This window comes from Typopeltis vanoorti, chromosome 26 (assembly GCF_054136105.1).
Source record: "Typopeltis vanoorti isolate ZY-2024b chromosome 26, IOZ_Tvanoo_1.0, whole genome shotgun sequence".
NCBI lineage: Eukaryota > Metazoa > Arthropoda > Arachnida > Uropygi > Thelyphonidae > Typopeltis > Typopeltis vanoorti.
The window spans coordinates 5,745,890-5,758,823 of record NC_143574.1 but is presented as its reverse complement, the minus strand read 5'-3'; the positions used below and the strand labels follow the sequence as shown (position 1 = coordinate 5,758,823).

General features: G+C 36.6%; 1 protein-coding gene across 4 annotated transcripts in view; it reads right to left on the bottom strand.

Annotated features, from left to right (window-relative positions):
- Nucleotides 1–12,934, bottom strand: part of LOC150092284 (tyrosine-protein phosphatase Lar-like) — a 1,042,795-nt gene that overhangs the window by 234,441 nt on the left and 795,420 nt on the right. For all 4 annotated transcript variants that reach the window (XM_090415047.1, XM_090415048.1, XM_090415049.1 and 1 more), the window contains exon 20: nt 2,660–2,754. In XM_090415047.1, the coding sequence (XP_090271173.1) occupies nt 2,660–2,754 (95 nt within the window). The remainder of the gene's footprint in view (nt 1–2,659; nt 2,755–12,934) is intronic.

Sequence of the window (12,934 nt, the reverse complement as noted above, 5' to 3'; positions counted from 1 at the left end):
ATTCTCCTAAAAGTGCAAATGCATAGGACAGCATCTATAAACCAGTTTTATTCATGTCACCTGTGACTTCTCCACACCTACTTCTGCATATTCACCTCTATCATCATTTACCCCATAGTATTTGGGGTAAATGATTCCTAGCTGAATGATATAATCACGTAATCACAAGAAAGATATTTATTTAACCAAATATTTCGGTCTGGAAATAGCAGACCATCGTCGGTGGTATTACAAGAACAGTTTAAAAAATATACAAGCTAGAATACTAACAATAGATCGTTCTATTGTTAGTATTCTAGCTTGTATATTTTTTAAACTGTTCTTGTAATACCACCGACGATGGTCTGCTATTTCCAGACCGAAATATTTGGTTAAATAAATATCTTTCTTGTGATTACGTGATTATATCATTCAGTCTTATGTCGCAAGTATCCTTAAAACAACAGATTCCTAGCTGACATTCCCATAAACACAGTTATCACTTTTTCTATCATATACTTCCTTACACCAATTCCAGAGGAAGAAGACCAAGATCTAGGCAGGCTGATGCAATCAAAAGTGCCATAGAAGACCCAAATATAAAATCTGACAATATAGATATATCCCAATCATCCATTTAGGCCATCTTCATATAGTGAATCATTTTTTTTATTTTTTTTTATTCACTTTGTAAATGCAGGCATGTAATATTTTAATAACATATTTTTAAGCAGTCATATATGTGTATACAACTGACATAAATAAAGTATTTATTTACATTTGTTATGCAGACAAAAAAATTTAGAATAATGAAAAATTATGCCAAATTCACTAAGAACTTTGTTTTTAACAACTGTAACAACAGTAATGTGAGGAAAGTTTAGCCTGCAGCCTATCTCAGTGTTCGATCACTGTCATCACTAAATTTAATATAAATTTATTTTAATCTTAGCTGATAATGACTGGATTTTATTAACTACAATAAAATATAGTGATAGTTATAAACATTTTATAATTAACAGCGGAACACAAAATACAGAGATATGTAGTGAGCAACAACATTATAAAGTCTACAAAAGCTGCACATCAAGTTGATTCAGGGCAGTGTTATGTTGCTAAAACCCTCATATAAATGAATGCAGTATTGTATAACTGGGCATTGGCCATAATAACAAACTGTCATATGACCAGATTGTTGTAAAGTAAAACATCATAAGGTGGGGCATTACTGTATTGCAGTGCTTACAAATGACAGAATAATTTGTAAATTGGTAATAGGAGATTTGGATAAATATAAATGTAATTGTGCAGTATACTGTCATAGTATCCTGTATATAGTGCAATTGGAAGAACGACGGTACGTTGCACCCTTCAATTGGAAAAGGCCTAAGCTCAAGTCTTGTCATGATGGGAGGAATCTTTATATGGACTTTTTCAATTGAAGGTGAGTTAGCCGATCTCATACAGGGGTAGCAGGGTTTTTTCTCCAGGAAACTCGGGTTTTTTCATCACATAGAAAGACAAATCGGCCCTTCAGAATACACGCAATTTACAGACAAAAAATACTAGCTGTGGTGGTGGGCAGTAGATGGCGCTGATGTAGATGATTGGTGTAGTGGTGGAGATGGAGAGTTGTACAATAGGTGTCCTCTGCGATGAGTCTTCGGACTCCTTGGAGGTGTCATGAAATAATAATAAAATATTACTTGAGGGTAAATATCATGAAATTGGTGATGATCATGTTTTTTTTTTTTTTTTTTTTTTTTTACATGAGACTAATACTGGCAATCCACTGTCCTGAATTTTAAACCACAGAATGTAAAGAGATAAAAATATAATTTCCTATTAAGTATCAAGTACAAATAAACTGGCCTTTATTTTAAAGGTTCTATTTCAACATTCCCTTTTGTAGAGTGACAATATTTCAGCTGTCTAGATTTTTTCATTCTTCTTAGTCTTTGCAGGCATTCGCCATTATTAAATTAATTCTTATGGGAAGAAATGCTTTCATTATTCATAGTTCAGCATCAGTTACAATTGCATCTTTGATTTCTTAATGGAAACAGTATGTGGCTTTGCGCTTCACAACCATTTGCCTGGGGAAGGAGTGTCTCAGGTTTGATTCCCTTCGAAGACATGAGGAACTTGAGGATCTTATTCAGGCATAGCCAAGTTAGTCGGTCTTGGGTGCAGGCAGTAGGGTTTTTTCCTGCCAGTTTATCTGGCATTTTTCATCCCGCAAACAATCAAATTGGCCCCATGAACATATGCCTCTACAGTCCAGAATATATCCTCCCAGCGGTAGACTAGGTGACAGGTCGGTTGGGAGTGGTACTAACAAGTAGTCGCATCTAAGTAACATGCGGACCCTGCATAGGAAGCAGGAATAATGCGTAGTGAAAGATTATAGTATTTTAGTCATTTATACAAAAAGATGCAGAGACCATTCAGGTATCAATAAATGAACTACAGTTCAGTATTAGAACTGTAATTCATTTAGAATTTATCTTAATTACTATTATATTACCAAGGTACTTTTTGGAAAAAAAAAAAAAAAACTTAGTTTTTTGGATATATCTGAATAAATAAATAAACAGAGGCAGATAAAAGATACAGAACAGATTCACTAAAAGAAAACATTAAGATATTGCAGAAATGGAAGAAAGAAATTAGTACATACCTTGTATTTTATGGGATCTAGTTTTGTAGGGCGTTTCCAAGACAGGGCCATGCTGTGAGTTGTGACATCCTGTGCTCTCAACTGAGTGGGAACATCTAAACAAAATATTTGAATATTAAGTCAAACACTTATGTTTAAATGCTTATTTAAAAGAAGTTGCATACTATTCAGCTTTGAAAACTGATAACCTTTCACAATGTTCACCAAGTAAGAGAATTTTATTTAAGGGCAATTAAACTTGATTTATTGCCCTTCACGTTTTATCCTCAGGAGCATGCACGTGTGCATACATAAGGGTCTTTAATTGCATTTGAGTCAGCTAGTACAGCTAACACAAATGCAATTCGGTCATATATGAAGGTCATATAGCAGGATTTTATCATCATCCCAGAAACTTGGATTTTTTTCCCCCCAGTATAGTAGACACAGATAGGTCTAACTGCCACAGCACAGCATAAATTAAATTTAAAAGAAGTTAAGTTACTTGGATGATAGATTAAGGCATCTAATGTCTTAATATACTAAAAATGTGCATATATTTCTCAAGACTGTTGAACCAATACACGATTCAAGATACTTCTAATGATGAGGAAAACAAAGGCTTTACCACACTCCCATATATTACCTCTATTTCCATAAAAAAACTGCAAAAATACTTAGAGAACATACAATCAAAACAGTCAAAATACAATATAATATAATAAAATCATACAATCAAAAAATATATTCACCCCCTTTATCATGATGAAATAACTACACGTATAGTTAAACATTTGACATGGAGAAAGGTCATTATACTGTGAACAGACAGAAAATTCTATTGAGCAATGTATTGAAGAACATATCTGAGATATTAAATACAGCTTTGTCATCACATGTACTTGCTTCAGATGACCCACAAGATGCCTCAGCAATGAGATATCAAGTGTTATGGGATAAGTCTGAACAATTACACCATTGCTATAACATAAATGAAAGAATTTGGGAATTCTTAGAAATGGCATCGGATCCAAACACCTAAATATAAACCGAAGTATTACCTTGTCAGAATACATCGTAGCCATTGTAGCCAAACATGCGAAAATGAGGAAACAAGCACAAAGTGCTCAACAATGCAACACATAATTACAAAAGAGGATATAAGTTGACAGAAGAGGATATAATAACAGGAATAGAAGTTGCTGGGTACAGCATTTTTCGGCAGGATAGGAAGGGAAAGTGTGGTGGTGGAGTACTGCTTATGATAAGTGACGACCTATGTCCTCTAAGAGTGGAGGCTTTGGAAGGCTGTGCCACTAATGATTTTGAAAGCATATGGTGTGAGGTGGAGGTGGGCAAGACAGGATATTTAGAGGAGTGTTGCTACAGAAGAAGAAGCACAGTGGGTGGGAACCAGGAGATGTTGAGACAGTTAAGCGTGGCAAGTGCAAGAAGAACGACTGTTATGGGAGATTTTAACTACAGCAGTATAGATCAGAGAAATGAAGATGCATGTAGCAATAAGGGAATGGAATTTCTAAAATTCTTGAGGGACAAATGTCTAAGGCAACATGTAACAGAGGGAACAAGAGGTTCAAGAGTTTTGGATTTGGTTATAGCATCAGAAGAGTTGATAATAACTGAGATGACATCTCTCCCACCAATTGGAGAGAGTGACCATATGGTTTTGACTTGGAAAATGAATAGACATGCAGGAGTATCAAAGAGACGGGAACGTATGTGGTTATAATAGTCTTAGACATCAACTTGGGGAAGTTTCATGGAGGGAGGAATTGGAAGGCCAGGATATCATTAGTGCTTGTGAAATTGTGAAGGAATATTTGTTAGCAGCAATGGAAAGCTGTATTCCACGAGTGAAGAGGAGGACACAATTTGGAGTAAAGTGGATGACAAACAATATTAAACAGGAGCTACATGCTAAAAAGAGGCTATGGAAGAGATATAAAGAGACAGGTGAAGAGAAGATGCATGAAGAGTATAAGACACAGGCCAGAAGAGTGACTAGTATGGTAAGGAAGATGAAACTGGAATATGAGAAGAGACTGTCCCTAAGATCCAAAGAAAATCCTAGGGAATTTTTTAGATATGTGGCCAGTAGGATGAGAAATGACTGTGGAAGAATGACATTGTGGGATAAAAATGGGAATAGAGTGACTGATGCAGAGGACTTAGTGGAATTGTTCAACGAACACTTTATTGGAGTATTTCATCCTGGAGGAGTCAGTTTTAATGCTAGAGGGATAGAGCAGGTTCGAGGTTTAAAGGTGCAGGAGGAGAGTGTGGTATTACTAATTCCACATACTGAGTACTCTGGATGTTAGGAAAGCTGTGAGACTGAATGGTATTTCACCATGGGTTTTGAGAGAATGTGCTAAGGAACTGACAGTGCCCTTGACCTAGCTTTTCAATGAAAGTCTGGCTGCGGTAGTTGCCCATGGAATGGAAGATAATGGTATCCATATCGGATACCATTAACTTTTGACAATACTGACAGTCTATTTACATTGTTCTGCAAGCTCTCCACATCTGTTATGTGGAGAGCTTGCAGCCTTGATTAACTTTACTCTACCTAATTTTGCATCATCATCAGCAAACAACTGAATATTTCCATTCAGGTTATTTCCTATATCATTTAAGTACAAATTAAACATTAGTGATACCAGCGTTGAACCATGCTTCACACCACTAGTCACATGTTTTCACCTGGATTCTGCTACTATGTATACCATCTTTTCATATCTGTCCAGTAGCCACCTTCTTATCCACATAACCAGTGTCATATCCATTCCCATTTGTTCTAATTTGCATAACAGAATTCCACATGGTATTTTGTCAAATGCCTTTGCTAAATCCAGCAGAATCACTGTGTAGCCACTTCCTTTATCCAACTCAGCTATTACTCTGTTATAAACTTCTTTCCTTTAGTGTTACACTAAAGGAAAGAACTTTATAGGTGATCAGCATTCATTTTAGGCAAATTATGGACTCACAACCATGTTATAAATAATAATTTTTAATTTCCTGACGTTTCAACCTTCATATTAAGGTCTGGAGTATACATATATAATCTGGAATACATATTTATATATCTATTCTATATATATAAAAAGATAAGCCAAAATTTGAAAAGTTTTTGGCACGTTTTTTGTCTCTTCATTGTTTTGAACGTCCAACAATGTGTTTGCCTTCATGAAACAAACACACTGTTGTCACATTGTTGTCTCATGTCTCAAGTCATCAGAATTGAAGGAGAACCGGCTTACCAGCCGGGAACTCGGGGGGTTTGGGCAGCATAGGTGCCAAGGGGGAAGAGCCCCCCCCCCCTAGTATGTATGTATGTATGTATGTATATATATATATATATATATATATATATATATATATATATATATATATATATATATATATATATATACAGAAACAAGCTAAATTACATTTTACAGAGTATGCTACAGAAACAATGATTTGATCAATGATCATTCTACTGTCCTGACCTCTAGTGAAAATAAAATAAAATTAAAATAAATGAATGAGATAAAATAAAATTAAAATAAATAAATGAAATAAAATAACTACATCAAAGCTATATTCTATTTAAGACAACATCAGAGAAACATTCTTTCACATAGATAGTTTTGTTACAGTAAAAAGGATGTACTAATTTAACATGACAATTGTTATATTAGATTTAGATCCTGCATTACCTATGGTCCTATTTATAATTAACTTTTAGGGAGAAAGGTTAAGTGTGTAGAATATGTGCCTTCATATGCTTGGGATTTTTAGACCGTCATTATTGTTAAGATTAGGGTAGTTGTTTATATAAAGATCTACGTAGAAGTTTGGTCTCTTTATGGATCCCATGGTTTGGGTTTTCAACTCCGTGTTGTACGAAGTCAGATTTCTGCGGTTTGATAAGACGGTATGGTTGGCTGTTCTGAAATGTATTTATAAACAGATCTACCGTCTGCCCATAGTAAGACAATTTACAGGAGCATGGAAATCTGGCCTCGCACAACACAGAGTTGAAAACCCAAACCATAGGATCCATTGGAAAAAGACCAAACTTCTACATAGATTTTTATAAACATGAACGTTTATATAAAGAAAGTGCTGAAGCCCTACTCCACAGACCAAATCTAAACCATAATGACGTTCTTGCTATTCCTAAAGTATGGGAAATTGTCATACAAAATTGTGTAAAATAATAATTATTTATATATGTTATCTTATTTTAATGTAATCTATTTTTTTTTTCCTCCAGATATATTTTAATTTAATTCTATAACATGCTACTGTAGGCATATTGGGATTCCATTGTAATCATGAGCCCTAAATGTATGTTATTCCTAGTACCGTTTGAATTAACTATACTGATGACGTCCTTTGATACTTCATCATCATTATCAAATTCCTGCCATGTACCCTCAAAAGGTGTACAGGATATGATAGTACTACATGAAAAAAATTACATCATTACTAACTTCCTATCTACAATTTTCCTCCAAATCAGTCTGTTACTTGTCAAGACTCCAACATTATCAGATCTTATATTTCTATCGTCTAAGGCACTTTGTACTGTATCAATCCACCTATATCTTGGTCTTCCTCTGGGTCATTTTGCTGCCAACCTGGCAGAGAACACTTGTTTTGCTAATCTTTCTTCACCCATTCTATTTAAGTGACCATACCACCTGAGATTAGCTCTGCCAACGCATTCCTGGATGTTGACAATGTCAAGTTCTTTCCTAATATCCTCGTTTTTAATATGATATTGCCATTGATGCCATCTGTTCACGCCTCTAATCTTTCTCAGGACTCTCATATCAGCGGTCTCTAGTCTTTGGTCAAGTGTTTTACTTCTGACCCAGCTCTCAGATCCATAAGTTAAAACTGGTTTGAACACTGTCTTGTATACAGCTAATTTAGTGTTCCGACTAATTTCTCTCTTATTCCATATGAATTTATTCAATTGACTTCCTACCATACCAGCTTTGCTGATTCTGATGTCTATTTCTATATTTAATTTACCATCTTCAGTAAAAATTGTGCCTAAGAAGCTGAAATGTTTCACTTGTTCCAAAGGTTCTCCATTCAAAACACAGTTGAAATTTTCAATGATTCTGCCTATTTTCATTGTCTTTGTCTTTTTATTGCTGACCTTCATATCATATTTATTACAACAGCTATTCAATTTAGTCAGAGAATCTTGCAGACTTGTAGCAGATTTATTTAGAAGTATAACATCATCTGCATAAAGCAAAAAACAGCTGACATTAACATCTCCAATTTTGATATCATGTTTAATACCACTTTCCTTCATAATGTGATCCATATAGATAATGAATAACAGAGGGGATAATGTACATCCTTGTCTCACACCAGATTTATCATTAAACCACCTTCCTGTATTTCCTTCAATTCTAACTGCTGACTTACAACTCAAATAAAGACTAAGTATTGCTTGATATAATGCCCCATTGACACCATATAACTGTAGCGTATCCAGCTTGTTCTTCACCAAGCTTTACTTCCACAATTCTTCTCAACCGTTTCTCAAGTATACTTGCATAAATCTTGCCAGGAACACTCAGTAGGGAAATACCTCTGTAATTCTCACATTCAGTTTTATTTCCCTTTTATATATGGGTACTATGAGAGTTCAACTCCAATCATCGGGAATTCGTCCCTCTGTCCAGGCTTTCTGAACTATGCAATGCAGCCACTGCAAGACTTTTATACCACCATACTTAAGCATTTCTGGTCGAATATCATCTACTTCAGCTGCCTTTCCACATTTCAAGCCTTTGATGGCTTTTTCTACTTCAAGTATGGATATGTATTCCTGACTGCATGCCTGGTCAGTGCTTTTTACCACTGTGCTGTCATCACTGCTTGTTTCATTTAGCAGTTTTTCAAAGTAATTACTCCATACTTAATGGATATCTTTTTCTCCGATTTTCATGTCACCTTTATCATCTCTAACTCCTTTTACAGCACTCTTTCCTCCATTCCTAAGCTTCAACAACCTCCAGAATATTTTGCCACCTTCTTGATATTTATTTTCTATATTCTTGCCAAAGTCCTCCCATGACTTTTGTTTAACTAGTTTTACACAATGTTTAGCATTCTTGCATTTGTCTCTGTATTCTCTAAGAGCACAAGCTGACTTATTTAACCGGAACTTTTGATATGCTTTCTTCTTTTCCTTCACTGCCTCTTTAACTTCCTGTGTCCACCAGGGAGTTCTGATTTTTTTATCCTTGCACACAACCTCATCACATGCCTCGCATGCAGAATCAATCAATGTTTTCTTCAGAGTTTGCCACTGAATCTCCAAGGTTTGATTCCTGTTCTCAAACTCTTTCATTTTCTTTTCAATAATCTTTCTGTATTTTAGTCTACAGTTCACATCTGAGAGCTGCTCAACTTTTATTCGCTATAAAACTTTATTACATGTTATTCTTTTCAATATGAAATTCAATTTTATCCTGCTCAAGACTAAATAGTGATCACTTCCAATTTCAAATCCTCTGTATACTCTGGTGTCCTGCACTAGGGAGAAAACATCACTATCAACAATAACATAATCAATGAGACTTTTCTTTTTTCTTACCTCTTCTCTCCATGTGAATTTGTGCACATTTTTATGTTGGAACATGGTGTTAGTAATAACCAGTCCATGTCCTGAGCAGAAATCCAACAGGTATTTGCCATTATTATTGGCTTTGCTCTTTTCTCCAAATTTTCCCAATATATTTTTGTATGTCTGACAATCATTTCCTACTCTGCTATTTAGATCCCCAACAAGAACCAACTTTTCCTTTTTCACTGTGTCAGATGCTTTCTCTAAAGCATTAAAAAATTCCTCCACTTCTACCTTAGTAGAACCTTCTGTGGGACCATAGGCACAAATAAGTCTCATTGTCCAGTTCCCCATTCTGACATTTACCCACATCACTCTACTTGAGACTGCCTGCCATTCAAGAAGATTAGCCTCGTATTTTGTGTTGAATACTATGGCTACTCCTTCTTTTCCTTGATTGTCATTGCCTGAATATAACATTTTGTATTTATTGCTCAGCAAGATCTCACCAGTTTTTGTCTTTTTTGTTTCAGTCACCCCTATTATGTCGATCTGGTACTTATTTAATTCCTCAGCTAGCTCCATTTCTTTGCCATTCAGGCTTCTTATGTTGATAGTACCGATCTTTAACTCTGGTGATGTTGAGTTGGGGTGTGTTTTCAGATTTGTTCCAGTAGCTGACTTTTCGCTGTTCACCCTGGTTCCCTGGCGAAAACAACGGGGGCCTTGTTTAACCGGGCAACGTCCCAGCCGGCATGAAATTTTGTCATGTCATACCATCATTTTTTATTTTGGTTTAACCAATAAGAATACATTTTGGTCGGATAAATTCCAAATTGCCAGCCCATCCTCGTTCGTTCAGTATCCAAGTAGATACTCAACAGGGTGCACCACGAGAAGGTGAGGATTACACATTAGGTCAGAAGCACTGGACGGTTCTCCGCATTCCTTTAAAGGCTATGTGGAGGTCTCCTCTCAGTTATACAGCTTTGACCCTTAAGCACCCCCCTTTGATACTTAGGATGAAATATTTACTTATTAAAACTTATTACTGTGGTTATTACATGTGTTTGTTTAGTAATGAATTTTCCACAGGTTTCATTGTACAATAAAGCCAAAATACAATCAACAATTCTCCCGCATGTCTCCTATTCTTTTTGGCTGCAATTCTTCTGCTATCATCAGCAGTATCCCCCTCTGCATTGTATCTTCTCTATTTTCTCTGAAAATACTAAACCCTTCACATTCTATCCCTGTAAATACGCCATCTGCTGTTAGTGAAGTCTCGCTAATGCTTAAAACTTTTGGCAAGGTTGCACTAACCAATGCCAAAACTCCTCCCTCTTGTTACTAATACTTCTGGCATTACTATATAGAAACTGCAGCATCCTTTTAGGTCCCCACCTACTCTTACTTCCTGAAATGGCTACTCTATTTAACATTTTTGTTTGAGAGACTAGATTCCACACTTGCTCACTTCATGAGTGCCTTCACATAAACTCACCTGCTAATTAGCACTACTTGTGTGGAGCTCTCAAAAATAACTAAAGCTATCAATGCACTATGTGACAAATTGTGTGATATTTTGAACCCTGAACCATGGGCAATCCTTCTCGATATTTCTGAAGCCACAACAGGTAAGGAATTCAAAAAATGTCAAAATCCGGCACCAGAAAAAAATTTTACATCTGCCAACATCATAGCACTACAGGATGACCACAGTTACAACAGGACTGCATCACTGTAAATTTATCATCAGTAGCCCTAATGAAGGAAACTGTCAGTGCATCAAGTCCAGGTTATAACTTTATAAGCATTAATACAAACATTAGTGACATACATCACTACTTACAGACATCAAAACCTGATCTTCATTTCCTAACAGAACCTCAGCTGGCATCCTCCATGACCATAGTTCACCTCAACTATTCCAGCTACATCCAACATGATGCATTTCACAAAAAGGATGGAACATGAGCTTTTGTGAAATCTGACATCCCCCTGTCCAAATATACTGTGGATGTCTTCTCTCCCCTTGGCAACTCTGACCACAATCTTATTCAAGTCTTCTTCTCTACAGCTCATCCTCTGCCTAGCCAATCTCAGCCTTGTACCCTATGGCACTATAATTGTGCCAATTGGGATAAACTCTGGAATTTTTATTCTGCTTTTCCATAGTCAGATTACTGCTTTTGTTCTCATCATTTGAACACCTGCAATGAATAGTAACCGAAATAATCCTCACTGGAATGGGAGCCTTCATTCCCCAGTCCATTGCAAACCCCTGATCTGTATCCAAGCTGTTCATGAAAAAATGTGCCTCTGACATCCATGATAAAAAATGCAACTTATGTTAAATGGCTTAAATTAAAAACTTCAGCTTCTCATTCAGCTTACACAACAGCTAGAAACACTTGTAAAAAGTTATCAACAATTTTAAAGCAGACGTCATAAGAATCTTCTTCTTCTTCTTCTTCTACGCGTTATTCCCGCTTCCTATGCAGGGTCCGCATGTTACTTAGATGCGCCTTTTTGTTAGTACTACTCCCAACCGACCCGTCGCCTGGTCTGCAGCTGGGGGGGGGATATATTTTTGACTGTAGAGGCGTATGTTCACGGGGCCGGTTTGCCTGTTTGCGGGATGAAAAACGCCAGATAAACTGGTGGAAAAAACCCTACTGACCGCGCCCAAGACCGGCTAACTTGGCTATGCCTGAGGAAGATCCTCAAATTCCTCACGTCTACAACGGGGATCGAACCTGGGACACTCCTTCCCCAGGCATATGGTTGCGTAGTGCAAAGCCACTAGGCTAACCGCGCGGTACAAGAAATATACTCAAGAATACCTAATGATAATCAGCGACATAAACATAAATATTGCAAACTAAAACCAGAACAACACTGTACAATACCTGGACACGCTATCCATGTATAACCTAATACCAACAATAACATCATGTACTAGAGAAGAAACATTTTGAAATACTATCACTGCTTCCTGCCTAGATCATATAAACATCGGAGCACCACCAAACAGTTACACTGAATCAGTCATAAAGTGCAAAGTAGCAGATCATTACTTTACGGCTCTAAACCTGCACACTAAGACAATATCCATGCAATGTCCCACAGGAAAAACGACAGAAAACAATAATAGACGAAGAAATAGTCAACCATGAAATAAGAAAAACCGACTGGGAACTCATGACATCAGATTCAGCAGATATCTTATACAACAACATTAAACTCACATTGAAGGAAATGTATAAGAAAGCTGCATAGAAAGTCCGAATTCGTTCAAGAACAACCCAGAATCTTTGGATAACACTCAGATCCATCCAACTTTGGAGTACTGTTTCCACATTTGGGTTGAACCACCCAAGAATTCTCTAAGAATTCTTGATGGTATTCAGAAGAGGGCAATCTGCTTAATAGATGACCCTTCCCTCACAGACTCCCTTCAGTAACTTTATCATAGGAGCACTGTTTCAGCACTTTGCCTTTTCTATAGGTACTTTCATGGGCATTACTCCTCTGATTGGCTGCTACTATTCCTCCACTCTGTTCTAACCATAGAAGAAATAGAGCAGCCACTGGCCAATACCCATACATTGTCCAGCTTCGAACACACAGAACTGACTTCTCATCAGCTTCCTTCATTCCACTCTCCTCTATTCTTTGGAATAATC